The following is a 25,281-nucleotide window of genomic DNA, read 5'->3' on the forward strand; positions in this document are numbered from 1 at the left end:
ATGTATATAAATGAATAAGCAATCCAGATCCTTCACCCCATGATTAATATTGCCATATTGCTTCTTATCTTTCTTATCTCATTTTCTCTCAACTACTCCAGGTTTTCCTAAATACAGAGCCAGCATTTGCGCAAAAGTAATCCTTACAAGCTGCAGCACAGGTGATTAGGTACGAGAGTGTTTCTACTCATGTTGAGTCTGCTCTCTGAATACTGGACATTTTGAAGTAAAGAAAATAACATGTTGCAAGCTGAAATTGGAGATTAGAATAAAAACAGCTTTTGGTCTCATGATTCCTCTGAGGCTACCGATCCTTTCAACTGAATTGAGCACAGCGGACCAAACAGTTGAAAAGATTCTCCAGCGTGAGGAGTAATTCATCATTCATCACCCTCTAATTAGAGAACCACAAATCACAAGGACATGGGCTTCTTTGTTTTTGCTATTCAAGTCTTAAATCCTTTAATGTGTTATTAGAAAAGCGTATCAAAAGTTCTAAAGCAGCCCAACCGCAAATCAGAGCTGCAAATAACTTCACATCTTTCTTTGATGAACTTGGTTTTGAAACATCTCATTGATTTTTCTCATTATTTTGACTCAAAGACTAGGATTGTCACAATCACCTGATGACATGTTCATTCTTTTTTTTCCACATCTTTGTGAGCACTTAATTGTGTTTCAGGCCTGAATTGAAAAAAAAAAAAAAGTTTATTCACAAAGCGATCTACGTTGACAAGAAAAATGTGAAATAAATGTAGGTTTTACTGCCTGCAAGGAAAGGAAAGTCCAAATAAATGCAAGAAATCAGGGTACCGGTATATTTTTATTTGAAAACAAACAATCAAACAGGAAAACTTGATATTGAATCTTTTCACAGCTTCTTACTACATTAATTATGGCATCAAATAAGTCTAAGCTTCAGATAAACTATGTTGATCCAAGGTCAAGCTGTATGAGCTTTGGTTGCACTCTTTTTTTTATTTATTTTTGCTTGATTTGATTTTGTTTCTTATTTTGTAGGTTCTGTTAAATGTTGGTTCCCATTTTAGTTTCAGATCAGGTGTCAAATGCTAAATTTCATTTCCTCATTTCCTTCATTTCCTCCTTGCCTGCTTGTCTTCATTATCTGCCATCTCAATATCTCTTCACCTGTTTGTGTCAGTTGTAGTACACTTTTTTATTTTGTTTTTTATTTTTTATTTTTTTTAAGTCTTGTTTTTAATGTAGATTCCTTTCCTGGGTAGTTCCTCCCCAGCATTGCCTCAAGTTTTATTCTGTAATTTATTGCAGCTCCTTGTTTTGTTCTATCCAGCTGCGCCCTATTTCTTCATCCAATTTGGTCCTCTTTAGCACACATCGTGACAGAAGTCTAATCACCCATAATAACCAAAACTACTTGAAAGTAAATCTGTTAAAGCTTGCCTTTCGGTCCAAGTGTTTCCTTTAGCGATGCCCCCTGCTGTTGTTGTTTAGCTCTAAATTGGGTAATGCTTATTCATGCTGAATGTACGACTTGGGATACATTTTAGATTTAGATCATTTCCATATGAAAGTTTGTTCAGATAAAAATAAACACAGAGTTAATAGGAAACAGATTCAACTTCTTTAGATCTAAGTCACTTTTTTAACTCCTTACAAATTCAGTAACACTTGAATTCTTTGCAAAATACACTTGTAAATTTGAACCAAAAGCTGCCTTTTTGCCCTCTTGTCAATAAAAGAAAAATTAAAAAAAAAAAAAAAAAAAGGAGCTACATTGATTTAGTTACAGCATAGGGAAGTTGAGCGCTCAGAAATCCAATGACCTTAATCCAGACCCTCAACGTGTGAGAGTACCAGGGCTACTGCGAAGGACTAGCACCCCCCCCAAAAAAACTAAAACCTACAAACAAAATCATAGTAATCTATTTACAGATTATTAAACTGACAATTCAAAAGAATCAAAAAGAGAAGAAATAATATAATTCAAATCTTTGAACATTCACTTTGCTGCCTGTCAGATTCTTGTTTCAGCTACTTGATCTCTCCAAAGCTGACTTGTAAGAAATTATATGCATTACTGTATTGCTGATATTACTGTATCTTTTTCAGCTAAATAAAACTTATCAATGTTTTCAATCAGTCTGACTTTTGAAAACATAATAGAAATACAAATGTCAAAACAAGTCACCTTCGAATCCTTAGCGTATTTTTCATAAATACAGACAGAGAAAGATGGTGGAATAGCAGTGAAATAAAAGAAAGCAGGTGGGCAATACAGGAAAATATGCTGAGGAAAAAGTTGTTAATAATCAAGACAGGAAAACTCAAACAAGGAAAAACATCTATCTATCTATCTATCTATCTATCTATCTATCTATCTATCTATCTATCTATCTATCTATCTATCTATCTATCTATCTATCTATCTATCTATCTATCTATCTATCTATCTATCTATCTATCTATCTATCTATCTATCTATCTATCTATCTATCCATCAGTAGTCACTTAAGGGTTAAAGTTCCCTCCGTGTGATTGGCTGATTCCTTTAATGGGCGGGGACGAGGGAAAAACCAGGAAGTGAACTGGTTTACGGTGCGTTTATGGCAGGCCCCCAGTCTCGCGCTCAGCAGGCACGCCGATTTTTTCCAGTGGCCAGCCGCGGTACTGCAACAAAAAATCCCATGGGGCCCAGAAAGCTTTTTTCCCATAGACCGCAATAGTAAAAGAGAAGCCTCTAAAACTGTTCACAGGACACCTCCAGCTGTAATCACCGGCAATTACTAATCTTTGTATTCTATATTTTTAAGTCATGGACTTTATATCCGTCAAAAATGTTTTATAACGGCCAGAAAAGTCAAAGAAAAGTCTCTTTCTGGGCGTGACGTCACGGCTTTGTCCGTGCACTCGCAAAGCGCGGTCGTGTGTGTCTCGGGAACGAGCATGGCTGAATCTAAGCCGTTCGGCGGAATAATCACTCAGAAAAGTGGAAAACACGGCTCAAAGGTGTGTTTTTGTGGTCTCTTAATTTTTTTTTCCATGACAAAAGACATTGGGTTTATAATTAAACCTCAGTAAACGAGGGGGAGCTGCTCTGATCAGTGTTGAGCAGCAGCTGAGCAGGAGACCCTCTGTCATTCATTGAGCTGGAGCTGCGCGCTATGGCACAGAGCTCAGGTGGGACGCTCAGTCACACTCGGTCTAAACGCCCTGACCAGGGGGATCACAGACGGAAATGTTTAATAGCAACGGTGTATGGTTTGTGAAAATAAGATATCAGGCAGGAATAACACTTAATGTGAGCCCAGAAGCTGTAAAAGAATCAGAGAAAATGCAAAGTTAATTACGCCTAACATTCGGACTGCACGATCATTAATAGACAAAAAGATTTACCCAAAGGTATATAGATAAATAGCATATGACAGCTTGTGTTATTGTGGGGAATCCCATGTGTTTTTTTGTTTGTTTGTTTTTATAAAGATGACTCGTTTTATCCTTACTCCAAAAAATAAAACTCCACAAATTAACCACATTTAAACATAATATTTGACATATTTAAACATAATACTTGACAAAACTTGTAATACAAAAAATATTTGTCTTAATGTAAGTAATAAACTTGGGAAGTTTCATGGTGATACCTGCTATTTACATTTTTACCCTATTTTAGCCTATTAACCTGGGTCTCATCTTAAATAAAAATGACTCGTTTTATCTTTAATTAAAAAACACACACAAATGAACAATGTATAGTCTATAACCATGACTTTGAGAACAGCATCGGTTGATTTGCCCTATAAATCCCTAATTTCATTGTGTACATCTATCATTACCGGTCTGAAGGACTCATGAGCGCGCAGCGCTTGTCCAGAGCGCGCAGCGCTCGTACACATTGCCCCGGGGCATGATGGGAGGCCCCAGAGCATCATGGGAGGTGACTCAACTGCGCATGCTCTATGGGCCCGTGTACCAGGAAGTAAACCAGGAAGTCAGAAATTTTTTCGGCGGATGCGCTGGGTGAGCAAACTCCATTGAAATGAATGGGCGGCCATTTTCGATCCTGTATCCAGTTATATAATACATCCATGGTTTATGGTCCCGGTTCCGTAAACCGTTATATCTGCAGCTCGGTACTGTCTGGACCACATCTGGACCATCTGGACCGGGAGGAGTTGCTCTCCAAACCTCGTTACAGCCGACACAGAACCGACCATGCAGAATGTGCGGAAACGTCGGAGCGACGACTCCCACAGGTCTGGACTCAAACTGTAAATAAAGTGGCTGTTTGAATGAAAGACAATTAAAGCTGTAATAAACCACGTTTGACTGGGTTTCCTGGAAACGGCACAACTGTAAACCAATCAACAGACGCTTTAACTTCTGTTGATTACAGTTTATGGTCACAGTAACTTTTTTCTTCATTACCCGCAATCTTCCTGCAAAGCTGGACTGAACATCATTTACTACAGCCTTTACAATAAGAATAAGAATAAGCTTTATTGGCCAAGTATGAATCTGTCTTCGGTTGTTTCGCTCACTGAACCCAGATTTAAATAGGTGCAAACAGTCAAATGGCTCTTATTAACATACAATTTTTAAAAAGTGAAGTGCAGCAGTACGAGGTAGTCATGGTTATTGAAAGGGGCTTTGTTACAGCATATGATTGTGGTTATTATTATTATTATTATTGCACAGTGGTTGATTTCTCTGAGACTCTCTGAGTGATGAGTTCATCAGAGCAACAGTTTGGGGGAAGAAACTGTCTCTGAAGCCTGATTTATGGTACCGCGTTATCGACGCAGAGCCTACGCCGTAGGTTACGCGGAACGCGCATCGTACTTGCGCGTCGCCGCGTTCACACCGCCGTAGGCTCTGCGTTGGTGTAACGCGGAACCATAAATCAGCCTTGAGTCTGGAGTCTGGAGGTTTTGGCGTACAGGGCTCTGTAGCGCCGTCCAGAGGGGAGGAGTTCAACATATAATACTGTACGTCCCTGCCAACACTCTTGAAAAGCCCTCTCTATGGGGGTATTATTGTTCCAATATTATTTGTGTGTGCGTATCTCAATCTGTGTGTGCGTAAAACGATTTGTGTGTCTGTATTCAGATTTGTGTGTGCGTAAAAGGATTCGTGTGTCTGTATTCAGATCTGTGTGTGCGTAAAAAGATTCGTGTGTCTGTATTCATATTTGTGTGTGCGTAAAAGGATTCGTGTGTCTGTATTCAGATCTGTGTGTGCGTAAAAAGATTCGTGTGTCTGTATTCATATTTGTGTGTGCGTAAAAGGATTCGTGTGTCTGTATTCAGATCTGTGTGTGCGTAAAAAGATTCGTGTGTCTGTATTCATATTTGTGTGTGCGCAAAAATCAGCCGGTAGCTCTCGATTGGCTGTCTTTGCACACGTGGATTTTGACACAGTTCTGCCGCGGCAAATCTGTAAAAAGATCTGTGTGTAAAACGATTTGTGCGTCCGTAACTTTTGCTTTGCCCTGAGCTCGGACTCACAGGCTCACGCCAGGCTACAGTAGCAATACAGCCTTCACACCACTAGCGTTTTATAATAGATCCATGACCACTAGTCGGCGCGTAGCTCTCAGTCAGTACTTTACCTGCAGCAGTTCCATCGGGTTTCTGAACATATTATTAGACATCGTTTGGACTTTTATACTGCATGCAAACACCTGAACCCCATTTACTTCGGACCTATGTTGGACACTTAGTAATCGGGTTGCATATGGAGTAAGATCACTTCCAAAAAGATGTGTCCATGTTATAACTATTCGTATTCGTAATGATAAACATTTGTATGTAAATAAAAACGTTGTACTCAAAATTCTGCTGTCACGCACATGAGTCTGACAAATTATTAGGTTAAGAGTAAGAAATTAGGTAAGAAATGTACCTTTTACGTCTCATTTATTCATTCACACACGCACTAATATATTTGGGAAACAGTGACGCACCAAATATAATATATTTAATTTTCTCAGATGGCAAAAATAAGAACTTTCTTGATCCTACATAGGAGTAATTCATTTTATATCAGCTATAAAGAACAAGGTAGTGCTGAAAAAAAACAATAATCCATCCTCCCTCACAAAAATAAGAATAGAGAAACATATTTTCTCATCAACAAAACAAATTTAAATTTTTTCAAATAACAAAATAACACATTTGAACCATTTTTCAGACAATAAAAGAACTGAAAAAATTGAAGAATTGTTCAAATGTGTTATTTTGTTACTTGAAATTTTTTTAATATGTTTATGTAAAATATGCTTTGTTGATGAGAAAATATATTTTTCTTATTTTTGTGAGGGGGGGATAGGCTATATATTGTTTTTCGGCACTACCTTGTTCTCTAATATGACATGAATTACTCCTATGTGGGATCAATAAAGTTCTTATTTTTGCCATCTGAGAAAATTAAATATATTATATTTGGTGCCTAACTGTTTCCCAAGTATATTAGTGCGTGTGTGAATGAATAAATGAGACGTAAAAGGTACATTTCTTACCTAATTTCTTACTCTTACCCTAATAATTTATCAGACTCATGTGCGTGACAGCAGCATTTTGAGTACAACTTTTTTATTTACATACAAATGTTTATCATTATGAATACGAATAGTTATAACATGGACACATCTTTTTGGAAGTTATCTTACTCCATATGCAACCCGATTACTAAATGTCCGACATAGGTCCGAATAGGGTCGCCACCCGTCCCGTAAAATACGGAATTGTCCTTTATTTGAGAAAAAAATGTTGCGTCCCGTATTGAACTAATACGGGACACGATTTGTACCGTATTTTCATTAACTTTTACACCATATTCTAGTTGAATTATTGAAATAAATTAACTTTTACACCATATTCTAGTTGAATTATTGAAATAAGTTAACTTTTACACCATATTCTAATTGAATTATTGAAATAAGTTAACTTTTACACCATATCTAGTTGAATTATTGAAATAAATTAACTTTTACACCATATTCTAGTTGAATTATTGAAATAAATTAACTTTTACACCATATTCTAATTGAATTATTGAAATAAGTTAACTTTTACACCATATCTAGTTGAATTATTGAAATAAATTAACTTTTACACCATATTCTAGTTGAATTATTGAAATAAATTAACTTTTACACCATATTCTAGTTGAATTATTGAAATAAGTTAACTTTTACACCATATTCTGGTTGAATTATTGAAATAAATTAACTTTTACACCATATTCTAGTTGAATTATTGAAATAAGTTAACTTTTACACCATATTCTAGTTGAATTATTGAAATAAATTAACTTTTACACCATATTCTTCACCTGTAGGCTATATTACATCGGGGCTGATGTGGACATACGTAGCATAGGAGGATATTTCAGTTGCTAGTATGGTTGTCTGTCTGTACAGTCATGCAAGTTCAATGCTATTAAAGCACTTTAAACTTTAAATCAAAGCATTTTGTTTTTTCATATAAAATAAACACATTTTTATTCAGTTTAGAAGTTTTGGGGCTTTTTTTTTGGCTCCTGCGCTGCTGAAATCAGGGCGTCCCTTATTTCTATTTCTGAAAGGTGGCAACCCTAGGTCCGAAGTAGATGGGGTTCAGGTGTTTGCGTGCAGTATAAAAGTCCAAACGATGTCTAATAATATGTTCAAAACCCCGATGGAACTGCTGCAGGTGAACGTACTGACTGAGAGCTACGCGCCGACTAGTGGTCATGGATCTATTATAAAACGCTAGTGGTGTGAAGGCTGTATTGCTACTGTAGCCTGGCGTGAGCCTGTGAGTCCGAGCTCAGGGCAAAGCAAAGGTTACGGACAAATCGTTTTACACACAGATCTTTTTACAGATTTGCCGCGGCAGAACTGTGTCAAAATCCACGTGTGCAAAGACAGCCAATCGAGAGCTACCGGCTGATTTTTGCGCACACATAAATATGAATACAGACACACGAATCTTTTTATGCACACACAGATCTGAATACAGACACACAAATCTTTTTACACACACACAAATGTGAATACGGACACACAAATCTTTTTTTACGCACACACAAATCTGAATACAGACACACAAATATTTTTACGCACACACAGATCTGAATACAGACACACAAATCTTTTTACGCACACACAGATCTGAATACAGACACACAAATCTTTTTACGCACACACAGATCTGAATACAGACACACAAATCTTTTTACGCACACACAGATCTGAATACAGACACACAAATCTTTTTACGCACACACAGATTGAGATACGCACACACAAATAATATTGGAACAATAATACCCCCATACCTCTCTTCTTTTAACTAATTTCTTGCTTTAGATGGTTTCTTTTTTTTGTTTCCCAAAAGGTTATTTTCTTTCATCTGGTAGCGATAGAGGGGAAAGTATTATTAGAAGTATTATTAGAAGCTTTAAGCTGTTTAAGTCAGTTTAGTTTATAATAATTATACTGTCAATGAAAAACACTGTCGTCTCCCAGCAACGGTGCTTTAAGGCAAAAGGTTGCTGGTCCAGTGAATCCCCCTAGATAACAATCTGGTGGGACTGTTGGGATTTTATCTTTGGGAAGCAATCTCAATCCACACAGACCCAGTGGATTTCAATCAGTCAGTCAATCAGACTTTAGTTGTTTAAGCACTTTTCATACAACTTGTGCAACACTAAGTGCTTTACAGAGCTGAAACAAAAGCACAAACAATTTAAGAAAGGAAACAACCCATCCTAACTTGGACCACCACAACACATTAACACAGTCTTACTCATAAAAACACCACCACACGTAAACATACTTCTTTTTTTTTTTTTTATATTTTTTATACCCGATTTTTTCCCATTTTATCACCCAGTGCTCTACCTAAGTCAGTCCTGGGCATTGCTCCCTCTACCAACCCCGGGAGGCCCTACACTGAGCTCAGGTCTCCTCCTTAACCTGAGGAGTGAGCAGGCCGCATCTTTTCACCAGACAGGGTGGGGCTTCTCCGGCCGGACGTAGCGCGTGGAAGGATCACGTTATTCCAGCCGGATCCTCCCCACCCCATCTGGCGCCCCGGTTGGCCAAAGGGGGCATGTGTAGCCCAGGACTGCTGCATGTTTTTGTGAGGGTAGCTCACATTAGCTACCCAAGGGAACACGGGGAGAACAAGCAAACTCCACACAGAAAGATCCTTTCACCAACCCCACCCAGGGTGTGGGCACTGAAGTCATGGGGGAACTAACACGCACTTCAGCGCCCACAGCATCCCCGGCGGGAATCGAACCCAGGACCTTCTTGCTGTGAGACAGCTGCACTACCAGCTGCGCCAGGGGCACATACTTCTAATATTCATAATGGAACAGGAATGGAGGAAACACTACCTTTACTCTTGAAGAAAATCCTGAAGAAATACAACTAAAATACAAAAAAACAAAAAAAAAACTGAGTGAATTGATTAAAAAAAAGATAAAGAACAGGTACCATTGAAGATAAGGATGTTGGTAAGAATTGTAAAATATTTGTTAAAAGGTAAATTAAAAAGACAAGGCATGAATTGGCGATTTAAAATCATCCAGCCCATGTATTTGTTCTCTAGGAACAGTTAAAAGTCTTTCACTAGAAGACCTGAGAGCCCTGATATGCGAGCAACTGTAACAAATAAGGACAAACTAGTAAAATAATCTTAAAATCAATATTTATAGCGAACATCCCAATATTAGACACTGCAGGATGTCTTTAGATGTCAGACCACGGCTGGTCTTGTCAGAGCACATAAAATAGAGGGTTTAAGGTAAATGGTGCAGAGATCTGACTGTGTACATGGTTGGGTGATGTTGCCCAGTTCTTTGACATATTCCAAAGTATTGGGTTTATCAACACAGGAGTAAGTTGAGAGTTTTAAACAGAACTTGGGTTATGAAAGGATACAAAAAAAGAATTTGGTTAAACAGGGTAACTTGAGGTAACTTAGATATTTTAAGTGTTACAAAAGCAAAGACATTACTCCCAAACCTTCTCACTCTCTTTTTCTACAACTTTATAAATTGATTTTAAATGACTTCTTTCATCAGCTGGATTTTCCTCCTCTTAAAAGCCTAACGGGCTATACGAGAGAGGGTGCTTCTCTGGCTCACAATTCTATACTACTGCCTTGGCAAGTCGCTATAATAAAAGTTACAATAAAATTTACCAGTAAAAGCAGAAATGTGTTTTAACCTGAATTTACTACCGTAGTCAATGCAGCAGTAAATCTTACTTTGATACAGTTCTCCCAATGTGTCTGTTAAATACTCAAGTCTCTACGCTGCCCTTTGCTTTATTACAATGACTTATCATCACTGCAATGTGTCTTGACAGCACTCCCAGTGTCTCTAAGGAAAATGTGCCAGTGAGGAAAGGGCAGCACTTCCACTTTGACCTGTGGTTCTGTCTGACTGTGCAGAACTGGATCCTGGACTTTGGAAGGCCTATTGTGATGGTAAAGGGGTGCAGTGCTCCAACCTAATATGGCTTCACGTTTATATCCCCAATCTAAGTGCCAATTAATACCAAATGCATTTTTTTATCACATGTTATAGATCATCCTCCCTCTGGAGTGGTTCCCCCTGAATAAGCCCAGTGCCGGAGACTATTTCCATATGGCCTACAATGTCATCACACCATTTCTAATGCTCAAGGTAAATCTTAAGGGGACATTCTGGAGTTAAAACAACCCTAGGTCTCTTTTTAGATGGTTAGAAGTTTAAACTTTAACTGGGAACCAGAACAATATGAATCAAAGCCGTTTTGACTGATAAAAGAAAATGTGTAACAAGATGGTAACTAATGTTCTAAGGGGGCAACATTAACCTTCTCATATATTGAGCCTTTGTATGTATTTGAAAGCCCTTATATTTTAAAAGTCAATTTTGCCCTGAAAAACACACATACCTTTTGAGTTTAAAAAAATCTCTCCAGTTTAATTAGTTGTTTATTTACGGCTACATCAGTAAATGAAAAACTGTCGATCTTTTTGAGTCGGCATCCATCATGGTTTGACAATTTTGAGTTCAGCATGACAATTGTCTTTTGTATTTTTGTTTAGAAATCTGTGTTGTTCTGGTGTACTTAGAGGTGTAATAAAAGGATTCTCCGCAGTAATCTCAAGAGAGAACTGAGCTTCTCTTCTGTCTTGACGTCACATTTAGTTTCTAATGACTATGACTTTTGACTTTTATCTTACAACAAATCATTTGTTGTTAAGTTAGTTCATTTGTAAAAACTCTGGTTCTGGTGATGGTGTAGCTCTTGTTTCTGTCTGTTGTTGTCTGTCAGATCTTAGTGACTTTCAGATGAGATGACAAATTTGTGGTATTTCTTTCTCTGGATTTTCTGAATATCGGGCTCATCTATGTTTTCCAAACACTGAAGAAAACTACATCATCAGCTTCTAACGATAGTTCCCGAGCTTCTGTCATGTTTCCTGTCACAGTTAACCAGCCTGTAGGAGTGGGAAAGAATTAATTGTACATTTTTTGTGTGAAATATTAAATTGAAAATATGTAATGACAGCTGCCTGCAACCAAATACAATGGCGATAAGAGTATATAGTAAGAGTTATTATGGAAAATAAAGTAGAAGTACGAATTGGCAATTTAAATGCAAATGCTTGTAATTCTAAATTTCAAGTAAACAACTTAAGTCAATATAACACCCGCCACCCCGTGACACTTCTGTTTACATTATGCCTGGCCCACAATTAAGTGTAGAGTCGGAGGTGAGTTATTGGTGGTGCCAGCTCAACTAGGGCCAGCTCAACCAGCCATACCGCGTCAGTTGGGTGGGTCAAAGGCGGGGGAACTCCATCGCAGGGCTACATACACGCAGATTCTTTTTCTTTGCTCATCAAAACTTGTTATCTTTAGCACAAGAGCAAAGTTAATGTTTAAATTAATAATCACATGTAATTAATTGTTGACATTTCTGGTGGGTCAAGAGATGAGTGTCACTTTGTTCTGTTTTACACTTACATTGAAAACTTTCAATGATGGAAAACCAAGGTTAATGTATGAAATGTTGTTGTTAGTGGGTTGTTCAGTTAAAGGAAGTGCTGTGGTTGCTTTATTAAAACTTGAAAAGACAGCGGTGAACCATCAGCTTCACAAACATATATAGTTGGAGAAAAACGTTTAATGATCCTGATGAGAAATCATTTAAATGTTTGAAATCTCATCACTACAAATCAACAGTAGAACTTTACCATTTTTAATTATGAAAGTATCAGCATTTCCTGAAAAAAATCCTTCTAATTAGATTTAAAAGCTGCAAACTTAAAGAAGTCACTTTTAAGTAAGAAGCAAAGAGATTGGACTCTGGGGCAGTGGAAGAAAGGTTATGCGCTCTAGTGTGTCCAGATTTACTCGGTTCTAGAGTGATAGGTGCATCAGAGTAAGAAGAGGTTAGCCGATGCCACAGACATGTTCCAGGATCATAATGCCACAGTTGATAAGGCATAAATTGTAGAAGAGATATTCAAGGAACAGGAGGCATCAATTTCACTCATGACTGAGCCACTGCAGAGTCTAGACTTAAACCCTGAGATGAATCTGTGGGGTGTGCTGGAGAACACTTTATACGACATCTCCCTTAATTAAAAGAGGATCTTAGCAGAAAACGAATGCAACTCTGAAAGGGACCTATACCAAACGTGCAGAAACAACGCCAACTGAACTGTGTGCTGGAGTCCCAGATAAAAGTGGTTCTACCAGATGTTGGGTAATCAATAAGTCAATGATTACAAATGGAAGAAAAATTGTCTTACGATAAATATAATTTTACCATTTTTATTGCAATTTTGAATCTTAAAAAATATGAATCTTGATTTTTCATGGCTTTTTTTTTTTAAAGATAGTCTTAGTTTAGATGTCTATATAAAGATTGTAGTACATTACCATTCAATTAATGGAGTGGTCTTAAGTTTGTGTGATTAGACCTGATTGGTTCTTCCATCTGGTCTCTGGAAGCAGGTCATTTGAGCTTTCCTTTGCTTCCAGTAACATTTTTTCTTGGTCCTCACAGAGATGGAAAAAAATAGAGGAAGGAAAAGAAAAAAGGGAGGGAGCATTATCCAAGGCTCTATGAACTATTTAAAATTAAACAATTCACCTACAGTGCATCTTGCTCATTAATAAACATATGCATATACATACACCTACACACTCATACATATACACACACATAAACATACAGTGGGGCAAATACGTATTTAGTCAGCCACCGATTGTGCAAGTTCTTAAAACTTAAAAAGATGAGAGAGGCCTGTGAGGCCTGTTTCTCCACTATAATTTGCAAATACATTCTTTAAAAATCAGACAATGTGATTTTCTGGATTCTTTTTTTTTTTTTAATTTTGTCTCTCATAGTTGAGATATACCTGTGATGAAAATTACAGGCCTCTCTTATCTTTTTAAGTGGGAGAACTTTCACAACTGATGTCTGGCTAAATTCCTTTTTGCCCCACTGTACGTACGTACAGTACATACACACATCTGCAGGTACCCTATTACATATTGTTGTATATGTCTACACAAGTGTCAAGTACAAGTATTCAGCACAAAAAGGAGGTATGTCCAGTTGATCACTAAGACGGAGGGTTGATCAAGTTCAGATCAAGTCCTGCTTGTCTTAAGTTTGCACACTCAGAGTGTGTGCAAGCTTAGAGTGAATGTAATCGTTTCCATTTCACAAATATCTTTTACTATGGCTGAACATTCTCCAACGGTCAGTGGGTCCTTGTCCAGCCATCTTCTAGTCATTGCTTTTTTACTTGCCACCAATAATATTTTATAAAGGTATTTATATCCTGTACTCATTTCATGTGGTATGTTTTACTAGATATATTGTGGCAAAACAAAGATCAATCTCATAGCCGTACAGTTCCTGAATATGTGATAGTGATCAGCCATGGTGTTGCCACATTGTCTGCAGCAATATTTAGGGGCAATGAAAAATCTAGTATTATTTTTCCATGAAAGTTCCCTCCGAAGAGGGGAGCTTGATGTGCTGGTGTTTGTCTTGCAAATGTTTAACCAATCTTCATCTGTAAGTGTGATTTCTGATATCTTAAAATTTTATCAGTGTCTCTTCTCCCTTCAAAATATTATTAAACCATTTTAACAGCATTGGTGACAAAAGGTCCCTATACAGCTTACCGGTAAATCCATCTCCTCCTGGCACTTTGTTTGTCTCAAGCCTAAATATGGATTTATCAAGTTCTGCCTTAGTATTCTCTTCATTTAGTGTTTTGTTTTGTTCCTCCACTATGGATGGCAAATCTAGAGACTCTTGAAATCCTTTTGCTGTTACTGGATAACCTAAGGGCTTACGTGTTTTTGAAATAAATGACTCACCTGTATTTCATGGGACAGGTTGTCTAGAATCAGAGGTTGGATCCGTAGACATCACCAGTGAGAGACCAGAACAAAAGTGAAGAGTGGGAAATATCTTACATTAAGCAAATAACTTTGTTTTCTTATGGAACTGGGAGCATGTGTGGAAATACGTTTTTATTAAACCACAACAAAATAAGGACAGAAACTTTCTTTCAATGTCTTATTCATTACATTTAGTATATCGGCAGCCGCTAGAGCTAAGCAGACAACGGCAGGAATGCTGGCTTCAGTGACCTCAAAAGAAAATTCAAGGAGAAATACCTCACTTATAATTAATGCCATTTGACAATACTTATTATTATTATTAAATTGTTTTTATTAGTTTTTTCAATAAAGCAAAAACATACATACAAACAAGACTACAAATGGACAATACAGTAAAACCCTTGAAATCCATTAAAAATAAAAATAAAATAAAAAGGTACTAGACGACAGACAGACAATAAAAATAAAATAAAAATAAAAAATAATATTTTCATGTTGCGTTGCGCTTAAGCAGATCTACATTTGTCATACCGAATTGGTTGAATTTACGAGAATGGTAACTCACACTTGAGCCCCTTCAGCCTGGAATTTGTAACTGAAATAATCCAGACAATACTTATAAATAAACACACAAGTTGATTCTTTTAGTGCAAGTTTAGAAAAACATATCAAAAATAAATATTTTACGGTATGACTGTTGAATGAAGAAAATGTGTGTTGCACCTCCATTCAGCTGATCGAGCGCAGTCCCAGGGCCTTGTCTCGCACAGCCGTGTACATCTGCATCATCACCTTTGTTATGGGAGCCAGCATCCACCTGGTGGGAGACTCCATCAACCACCGACTCATCCTGAGTGGCTACCAGCTCCACCTGTCAGTCAGAGAAAACCCCATCATCAAAGACCTCAAACCGCCGTCGCTGGTAAGACTCCTCTTCTAATCCATAAATACAATCCTGGGAATACAATAAGATCACTTGTAACTTGATTGTCAACATTTTTTATGTCAGGTCTCAGTGTTTGATGTGTCTTAGAGATTAAATATTGAGCAAAAAGTGAACAGCAGTGCCCAAATAGGACCACTTTTCAAGCTGTTGTATGCCAGAAATCTGTGTTGTTGTTGGGACATCCCTTGTCCTCTTGACAACACTGTTCAGTTAATATCTGCTAATAAAACTGCTATCAACCTGCTATAGAAAAAAAAACTTATTTCTCAAGTTCCTTTTGGCCATATTACTGAAGAGCATCATATGTTTGATTGATCTGTGGGTGAACTCAAGTGTCTGTACTGGATTATTATCATCATCATCATCTTAAAGATGGACTGGTTTTGACTAGTTTTAATTTCAGACTAGCTTTCATACATGGATGTACAGCTACAAGAAATAATATTTTCTTCTCTCTGCTCTGCTCTTGCTGTCACTGTGCTCAGATTTAATTTTGGAGCTGAAGACATTATTGTTAAAGAAAGATGGTATTACTGTTCCAGACCAAAGGTTTCTGAGAGATATCATGCTGTTTGTAAGCTGGATTTATCTCACTCCTTCTCATCTAAAAGAGGATTTCAAACAGCTGATTTTTATGAGGTTTCAGAAATTACCGTGCATCCGAGAGGTGACAACAATCAATTTATTGAGGCTTATGCAACACCATGGAGACTATTGCAGTGGGGCTCGTGTGTCCTTTGGCACGTGTCTTGCCGGCACATGAGTTTATCAGGTCACGAAAAGAACGACGCAAGAAATATTACAGACAGAAAATGGTGTGGTTTTAAACTAAACATTGGTAACCAGCATGGATTGACAGAAACAATGCATTTTTCAGTGCTTTGAATACATTAATGTTCCCTCACACAGGTGTTCCGCCTGTTAAAATCAAATATATCCCATGATTCATTTTGTTTCATACTAACTAGCCCCCTTGTGTGGGGAGCATATGCATCTGTTATTTTTCTCCTCACATTTTATATTTTTTTCCCTTTAACTTGCATCCTCTTTGTAGATTTGATTTCAATATAAATGTGTAATCGATACTGTAACAGTAGGTGGCACTGTCGTGTAATATTCCACGTACACTGAAGTTTCAATAAAACATGTCTGCATATGATGAAACTCTTTCTACCATTAATTAATCCTTTACGTCCTGTCTCCACAGATTGACTCATTTGAGCTGCTGTATTATTACGATGAACACCTGGGACACTTGATGTGGTATGTGTCTGTGATAATTCTGTACATTTTGTGCATGAACGGTGCTAGACATACTGTAATCTTGCAGAATGCAGAAGTGCAGACAAAAGCCATTGAAAGCTTGTTTACCTCTTCCTGTGGAAATTTAGACAAGTCAGTTTGTACTTGTCAAGGCAAGAATGCAAATCAAATTCAATTCACTTCACCAGTATATTGACAATTCACAAGTTGCATCCAGACACTTTACAAAGATAAATGTGATACAGTGAAATCCACAATATTCCTATTCCAATTCACTGTAAATCATGCATAATTCAGTTTATTCCATTTAGGTCCAAGATTTATTTAATGCCTATTGGGGAAAAAAAGAAAAAGGGAAAAAACAACCCAGACCTCATCAAAACTTTACTGTAGTGCAAACCACCATTCTCCACTGCTGCCTCAAGCATGAGGCGAGAGATAAAAACTGAGGGCTAAAGAACTCGGGCAGCCACCTGCCTCGAACGGCTGGGGGTCTGAGATCAAAGGAAAGAGAGACAATTACTGTGGCATATACAATAATCACGCACACACACAAGAAGAGTCTGCACATGTCCTCAGTGAAGACTAACCTTTATCAAAAAAAAAGTTTTCAGCCTACTCTTAAATGAAGATACAGTGTCTGCCTCCCAAACACTAAACTAAGTCGGTTCCTCAAGAGAGAAGCATGATAACTGAGGACTCTGACTCCCATTCTACTTTTTGATATTCTAGGAACCACAAAGTCTTAAGTCTGAGAACAAAGTGCTTTATTGATGTGATATGGAACCACCGGTATATGTTTCTTATGATAAGAGGGATTAATGTGGAAGAATTTAAAATTGAATCCTGGAAGGTAATAAAGGGAAGCTGTGATTGGGAAAATATGATCTGTCATAATCTCCATCACAACTCTCCCTGCTCTCGCTCATTTTTTGCATCATTCTGACAAAGACTTTTCTTTTTATTATTATTTTTTAAACACTATTACAAATATCAAAGAAGGTCATTTTAGAAACATGTTTTATGTGTAAAGTCCTGGTGAAAAATAACTCCATGATTCCTCACAGTAGAGGTGCCAAAGTAATGCCATCCAGAGCTACTAAATGACTCAACAGTCTAAAAGAGAGAGTCAGATCAAAAAGTCAAAGTTAAAATTCAGATTCATTAAAGGTTTAAATATGCAGCCGGAATAAGACAAATAATTACATTTCCAAATCGGTTCTGAAGCCACTACATTCTTTTTCACATAAGTTGGTGCACACCCGTGGTGAGGCATCAGTGCACACCAGATTACACTAGATCACCTCTCAGCCAGTTCCCTTCATGTTCACAAATGTTGCTCACACTCGGGTCCAAACTGACACCTGACACCGGTCCAAAAGCCATTGCTGTCTGTGGTCAGTATCTGAGCTGTCACAGGGTCATGTTTCCATGACAACCAGCCCGAGGAGCTGAAAAGCACAGCGACACTAAACCTAGGCTTTTTAAATCAGAGTTGGACAGGTTTTTTTTTTTGTTTTCTGTATCGTTTGTTGGTATCACTCTTTGGTTAACGGTAGTTTGTAAATGAAGTATATCGCAGAGCGGACTTCATGTGCAGTGTGGTGTCCATCCAGGGTTCCTTTGGGCCAAACTAAATAGTTCCAGAGTGAAAGCATCTTTATATTGGTCTCTAAATATAATGCAGACTGTTTTCTTCCCCCTTTAAGACATCAAAATGAATACTAGTATCGTAAACCACTCTGTGTAGCAATACCAGGACGGACCACACGGGGGCGCATAGATCGGCAGGGCTGTAAAAGACTCACTGACAAGATTGATGCAAACCCGGTTCTTTTAAGGTATCCAGCTTTTCAGATCATTACCTGCCCTGACGCAGACTCGTCGGATCCAGGGAATTCTTCATGATTCAGCTCTAATTAAACAAATGTAGAAATGCTGCCAGTAAAACATGAACCAGTTGTTTCTAACTACAAATAACTGAAGTTGACAACAAACATATCTGAAGTGGGAAATGTGTTTCGATTGATTTAAGAAGCTTGTTTAAACCCACTAAAGCAAGGAAAGAAAGAAGAAAGCTGCACAGTTTCATTCATTGTATCACTGAGTCTTATCCTACCACTAGAAGTGCAGTATGTCGTCTCATGACTTTTCTTGTGATTTTTATTACCCATATGGACACAGATACTATTGCTATATAGTGCGACTGAATATTTGCTCATTTTGAGAAAGCAAACAAGGTGTAAGCACCAATATTTTACAGGGAATGTACACAAAGTAATAAGACTCCTGTTTCTAAACTTCTTCACATGTATCTTTGGCTTTATGCTCAGATTACCATCTGCAAATATAAATCACAGATGATTTATCAGTTTCCACAACTCAGATTTGGATGTTGCAGCTTCTTTGAAAAAGTTGTAGGTTTTACACCGACTTTCACCCAGCTGGTTTACATTAAAGTGGAGGTCTGGTTACGGGGTAAAATGGATTTATAAGGAAGAAAAAGGAAATATAAAAACACATTAACTTGGAGTAGAAAGGGACAAGCCACCATCTAGCTATTATGAAGACATGCTATGATTCTGAAGTACATTTTATAGGCAGATATTTTTGTTTAATAGGCTCTCGGCCTTGAAACACAGATCTAACTTCACAGCAGCCTTTCCTGTGACTGTCATTTACTGTTGGTCCTTTTAGTTTCATACATGCTCACCAGTCTCCCCGTAGTGATGTTGGTTATGTGCATACATCTACAGTGTTTGTGTTGGATGAGTGATTAGAGAACATCTTTAATGACATTGACTACAACCAATATCCCGGCACAAGCTCATTAACTTAGCAGAGGAGGAGATGCTGGAAAGGCACGGAGGAGGAAGAAATGATCTCCAGAGACTTTTATACTCTTTTTAGAAATCCTCTTCTCTGCCCCCAACAATATTTCATTGGAAGATCTCCTTTAATAACTAATATTCTTTGTGAAATCTTTTCACCAGGAACTAGGTTTATCCTTTAGGCCAAATTCTTGTAACATATTTTTTTATTAATTTTGTCTGTCGGAGCAGCTTCTAAGTGGATTATTTTCTGCATTTTAAACACAATCATCAGATCATTGATATTTAAACCTATTTTTCAAGGGTAGGTTCAGTTTGAAGCTAATTAAGAGGTTCACAGAGGCTGAAGCAGAATTATTGACAAGTGAGGTTTAGTAAGAGCGTGAAGAGATGTGAGGTGGTTGGGAAGCATCAAGCTTTATAACCTTCATAAGAGCTATTTAATTTCCTCTTGTCTAGAGGCATCTGCTGATATACATCAAACAATGGTCTTGAATTTGTAAAAATAAAATAAAAAATCAGCTAAAGTGACAGCAGCTTTAACAGTCTATAATGAAAAGGAGCAGCGACTCCATTATTTTATTTTGATTAAATTCCTCATAAAAGTATAGAGTGAGGGAGAGGCAAGTATCTTTTGTTAGATTATCTATCAATTATCTATTGTTACATTGGTGCTGCTGCTTAGTTTAGTATGTTTGATCAAATCATGTGAAAGAAACTGCACTCTGCACTTTGAGAGCTGTTGCATCATCTTTTTACAAACAGATCCAGTTGTGAGAGATGTGTCTCTGTTTTGTTTTCTAGGTACATTCCTTTCTTCATCATTCTCTTCATCTACTTCAGCGGTTGTTTCTCCAACTCTGCAGAAAGCAAGAAGATTCCTGTTTCTGGTTGGCTGCTGCTGGGACCCAGCGCTCTCTACTATTGGTCGGTCATTTAGACATATTTGAAAATATCACAAAAAACATCACAACCATCTTAGACTCTTTTGGCACCACATCACAATGCACACATACTAATGCAGTATCAATAACACAACATCCATCACTGTCTTCCATCTTTGTCTGTCCTTCAGTACTTCACTATCTGTGACTTAAGTCCTCTCTGACATAATCTGTCTCGGTACCAGTAAAGTTTGTTAGACAAAAAAACTTTCATCTGCTGCAAGAGCAAATCGCATATAAAAAAGGATTTCTTTTGCCAATCTCAGCACTAACCCATCCTATATATGAAGAGAGTTGTTTGAAAAAAAAAACAAAAAAAGGGCATCTTGAAGTTAGATTTAACCTTATCGTTATGTTATCAAAACATTTGTTTGTGTTTGGTTGCTTTGACATCACTGTGTTGATAAAATCTGCCGTCAGGCCAACAATAACCCAAACACCCCAACCTGACTCTGAGGCTGGAATTTTCCTGCAAAAACAGACCCACGAAAGCTATTTTTGAAACCACACACTGTCACCAGTATACAGTTATTTATTCTGGTCTGTAGTATGACACAGAAATGCTGATGGGATACAGTATGCAGGGTAGACTGATCAGTTGCACGCTCTTAATGATTCCGTACACAGGACACCATCCCAGTATGTCCTGCATACAGCAGTATGTACAATTGTTCAAATCTTGCATACTGTCTACTATATTTTGGTAAAATAACTTCACAAGAGTAGTATACTATGTATGTAGTATAGTAGTATAGTGTGCAGTATGCAGTTTCAACATCCATTGACTCACAAGATGCACAAATGTGTTAGTCATGGCAACATGCACATTTCCATCAGGGTCACTCACACTGTACAGACTGGCTTGTGTGCAGTCTGTTCAAATGTTAGGACAAAAAAGTAAAAAATAAATGCATGACATTTGGATTATGATACAATAGGTCAATTTAGGAAAAGTCAGTCGCTAAAAAGCTGAAAGTGGGGCCCATGACCACCTGTTGTGGCATTCACATAGTTTCCTCTGGTCTGGTCTGGTTTTATAAACTGTGTAGTGACCCCATCGTCTTCTGAATGGTTGCAAGCTCTTTTGAGAACAGAGATGTAAAAATTCTAAATCATTTAAACTAAGCTTCAATCACAAAGCAGGCCTTTATGTGACGTGATGTCTGACGTGGCAACACCAACAAGAGTAATCTGAAATGTGAATCCAAACCTCAGATTATTTCTAATTTTACTTCTTTTAGTCTCAGTCTCCTCCCTGAACCACTGCCTCTGGTCAATATGTTTACACGCCACATGATCAGTCATTTTTGGGCGCTTACAAAGACATGAAACGGTCCATCAGATGGTGTCTAAAGTCAGAAGAAACAAGGCTTGGCTTTCCCCAGTTTTTGCATCCTTGGTTCAATTTATAAATGAGCCAATCCTCCGATTTACCTTACCAGGTGCCACAACTACAGGTCCTGCAGTCACCTACCAGGGTACTCATGACCAATGTCAAAGTAGCGACATCATCATGTAGACACATCATCATAAGCTATACAATGATCACTCACAGAGTAGCACAACAGAAAGAGGTATAGCAATGATGATGACAACCATAAAAAGCTGATTTGGAAACATTTAAGTGCTCATAAATCACTTCAACATGATTACATCAACACTCAGTCATCATTGGCAGAAGCACACAAATCCTAGTATTCAGCTTTCATTTTTATTCTGCAACACAAAATAAATTCAGCAACAACACCTCACAGCAAGGCAGTCTAAGGCTCCCATACTCCTGTTCAGACATCAACATCACAGTAGTAGGTATTTTCACTTTTTGAAATTTAATCACTAAGTACTCAACTAACCCAGCGTGAACATTGTATTCGCTATTGAAAGATGGTATTATTTGTTTACTGTAATTAGTCTCCCAAGTTATCACAAGTTTTCTAATATAATTTCCATTTTCTTTCTCATCCAGGTACTTGGTCACTGAAGGACAAATCACTGAGCTCTTCCTGCTCACTTTCTTTGCCATGGTTGCCATGGTGATGTTTCAGCGACACAAAGGCTTCAGCCCAGACAGCAACGGCCAGTTCCTCTTCCTTAGCTTTAGTGTCACGGTGCTGCTGGTGGCTCTGTGGGTGGCCTATCTGTGGAACGACCCGGTGCTACGCAACAAGTACCCAGGACTCCTTTATGTCCCGGAGCCCTGGTCCTTCTACACCCTGCACATAAAGAAGAGCCACTGACTCGTGCGTCCAGGTGGTCTGCGTTTCCAAAGACAGAAGTAAACATCGGCTACCCTGAAACCACAAAGGCAAACGCTGGATTGACCTCCCTGTGAGCATGCAGAATTGTTGGCGTCAGAGGAAAACCTTTCTTGTCTTTATTCCGTCCTGATGCATCAGACATGTTCCTCTATGTGATTTTATACTTGCAGATGTGACAGACGTACAGCAAAGTGACATCTCTGGGGTTCATGCATCAGTACATTTAAAAAAAAAAAAAAAAGTCTCCAAAAGACCTTGAAATGAGTTGAAAACCTCAGGAGAACAAAAAAGGACATACAATGCGATATCACAATGAGAAGCTTTTATATTCTCTGAAAAAGATTTTTTTTTTCCTTTGTCTCCTTATACATAAGACTTTAAATGGCATACTCCCATTTTGACAGAACTAGATATACTTCAATTATTTCTTTTGATGAAAAATATATAAATGTTTTTGCTATTCTAAATGTTCAGGTGATGTGCATGAAAAGGTTTTCTCTGTGATTAAATTCAAATTAAGGCCTGATATTTAGTCAGTAAAAGCCTTGATGAGCCTTTTCACATGTTTTTCTATCAGTTTTACTCAGAAATCAACCATCCTGCTCTGAGACTGAGCTCATCTCATCCAACAGACAATGAAAGGACAACAATGACAAAAGCATTGTGTGTTGAACTTCAATCCTTTTAGATAAGAGCTACGAGTCATCTCTATTGCTAGAGCTTGTTAGAACATGGTGATACCGTTAGGTCGAGAGAGATGTTAGGATTTTGCCCTTTTAATAAATGACCACAATTTGAAACAAAACAGTCAAGATGGGATGCAACTGATCACAAAGGTTTCACAGTTACAGCAGTTTTAACCACAAAAAACATGAATCCACTAAGTTCCCTCGTGTGAAGCAGACAAAAGGTCTGGAGAGAACATCGGGTATTGAGTTGGCTGCTTTTTAACTGGAGTTATTGATATAAGGTCTAAAGAGATCTCAGTTAAAGTGAAGGAGGTTGTCAGGATGAGGGGGGAAAAAAACCTTACATACCTGTTATAAAACGCAAAGACTAGATGGAAGACAAATAAAGACTAAAGTAGAAGATGAGAACTTTCAGTGGTGAATAAGAACCCCTTAACAAGATCAACACAAGTCACCGGAGAAGGTGGACGCATCACTGTCAAAATCTGTGTTGAGGGATGCAAATACTGAACACACGTCTGGTAACTTTCAGGAACAGGAAAGCCAGATTATACTTTGCACATAACATCTTCCCATCCTCCCATGTTCTTTGAACCTGTGAATCCAAGATAATCTTGAGAATGATTGGAAGAGACAACTGGAGAGAGAAAGGAACAGCTCATGATCAAAAGCAGACCATGCCATGTGACAAACATGGTGGAGGGAGTGTTATGGCATGGGCATGTATGGCTATTCATTGTTCAAGGTCAAATATATGAATATATTTTCATATAGCACATTTAAAAACAACCAAAGTGCATAACAGTGAAATGAAAGCAATACAAATAATGCACAACAAAAGAAATGGAGTAAAATCAGTGAAAGATAAGATGTCTAAAGCTCTTCCTGAACTGAAGGGCAACAAGTAAAAATAGGTTTTAAGCAGAATTTTAAATGTGGCACCATTTTGAACTGTCTAAAACCAAGGAAAAAGCCCAGTCACCTCTGTTTCTCGGTCTGGACCAGAGATCTGCAAGAACCGTCTGACTGGATATGAAGATGTAGAGGTTGTAAAAATATTGCTGGAAAATCTGTTCTCAAATGGAAAGGTAGAACCAGTGGCGTGATGTTGAAGCTGCAGTAATACGCTCACATGTTCTTGTCCCAGTTTTTCACCATCTGAAGCTGGACAAACAGGAGGGACAGCAGGATCAGTGATACCCGACGCAGAAGACATTCTGATAATAGAAAATTTGCTTATGAAAAATGTAAGAAAATTTGCTGCATATTTGATGGTGTCGCACGATCTGAGTTATGAGGATTGATGAGTGTTAAAAACATTAAGAATAACCTAAGCGCTAGGACTATTGTTATCTGTGAGGTTTGATTTATAACTGGTTTTTCTTTATAATTCTCAACACTGTCTCGTAGAATTTCAAAGGAGGCTTGAAGTTTGCCCATCTTCCATTTTCTCAGTTTACCTGCAGCCACGCCTGAGAGAGAGTTTATTTTCAACCAAAATTCACTGGTGCTTATTGGTGATGTGATTCTGACAGAAGTAGAAAGGTGAATTCTGAGGTGAATGGGTCTGTATTGTACAGATGCTACAAAACTGAAAGGACAGCACTTCACAGTGGAGATGAATAATGACTCTAAACACATATATTATATTCTGAAAGCAGCTCGAGACCTTTGGAAGGGAAAGTAATGTAATACGCTTCAACAGACAGGTCAATCACCTGATCTCAAGTTGAGTACGCTTTTCAGTTACTGATGATAAGACTTAATAAGGCAGAAAGGCCCACAAACAAGCAGCAACTGAGGGTGACTGCAGTGAAGGTGTGGCAAAAGGGGGGGTGGGGGGGTCAGAACCTTAAATAGCTTTAATCAATTATTAAATGTTCAATTTCGATTTTTAACAACTCAGAATAAGAAAGTGGTACAGCTGTTACCCCTCAGGTTTAGAAAAAT

General features: G+C 37.9%; 2 protein-coding genes across 3 annotated transcripts in view; one reads left to right on the forward strand and one right to left on the reverse strand.

The window, feature by feature from the left end:
- The first annotated feature begins 4,124 nt into the window (after positions 1–4,124).
- Positions 4,125–23,611, forward strand: LOC133459527 (ceroid-lipofuscinosis neuronal protein 6-like). The gene is made up of 7 exons (XM_061739555.1): positions 4,125–4,235; positions 10,343–10,463; positions 10,564–10,662; positions 15,134–15,322; positions 16,554–16,609; positions 20,245–20,367; positions 22,351–23,611. Exons 1-7 carry the CDS (start codon positions 4,195–4,197, stop codon positions 22,619–22,621), a joined length of 900 nt encoding a protein of 299 aa, XP_061595539.1. The 5' UTR covers positions 4,125–4,194; the 3' UTR covers positions 22,622–23,611.
- The window catches only part of LOC133459492 (A disintegrin and metalloproteinase with thrombospondin motifs 7), a 142,531-nt gene continuing 132,264 nt past the window's right edge, over positions 15,015–25,281 (reverse strand). For both annotated transcript variants that reach the window (XM_061739486.1, XM_061739506.1), the window contains exon 24: positions 15,015–15,271. In XM_061739486.1, coding sequence (XP_061595470.1) covers positions 15,246–15,271 — 26 coding nt within the window. In that variant the 3' untranslated portion in view covers positions 15,015–15,245. The remainder of the gene's footprint in view (positions 15,272–25,281) is intronic.

Source organism: Cololabis saira, chromosome 2, assembly GCF_033807715.1.
Source record: "Cololabis saira isolate AMF1-May2022 chromosome 2, fColSai1.1, whole genome shotgun sequence".
In the NCBI taxonomy this organism is placed as follows: domain Eukaryota; kingdom Metazoa; phylum Chordata; class Actinopteri; order Beloniformes; family Belonidae; genus Cololabis; species Cololabis saira.

What these genes read in the sequence shown, in the direction of transcription:
- LOC133459527 (XM_061739555.1), top strand. Translation starts at nt 4,195, where the DNA reads ATGCAGAATGTGCGGAAACGTCGGAGCGACGACTCCCACAG. An exon ending in CGGAGCGACGACTCCCACAG is followed by an intron (nt 4,236 to 10,342) that starts GTCTGGACTCAA and finishes GTGTCTTGACAG; the next exon opens with CACTCCCAGTGTCTCTAAGG. An exon ending in ACCTCAAACCGCCGTCGCTG is followed by an intron (nt 15,323 to 16,553) that starts GTAAGACTCCTC and finishes CTGTCTCCACAG; the next exon opens with ATTGACTCATTTGAGCTGCT.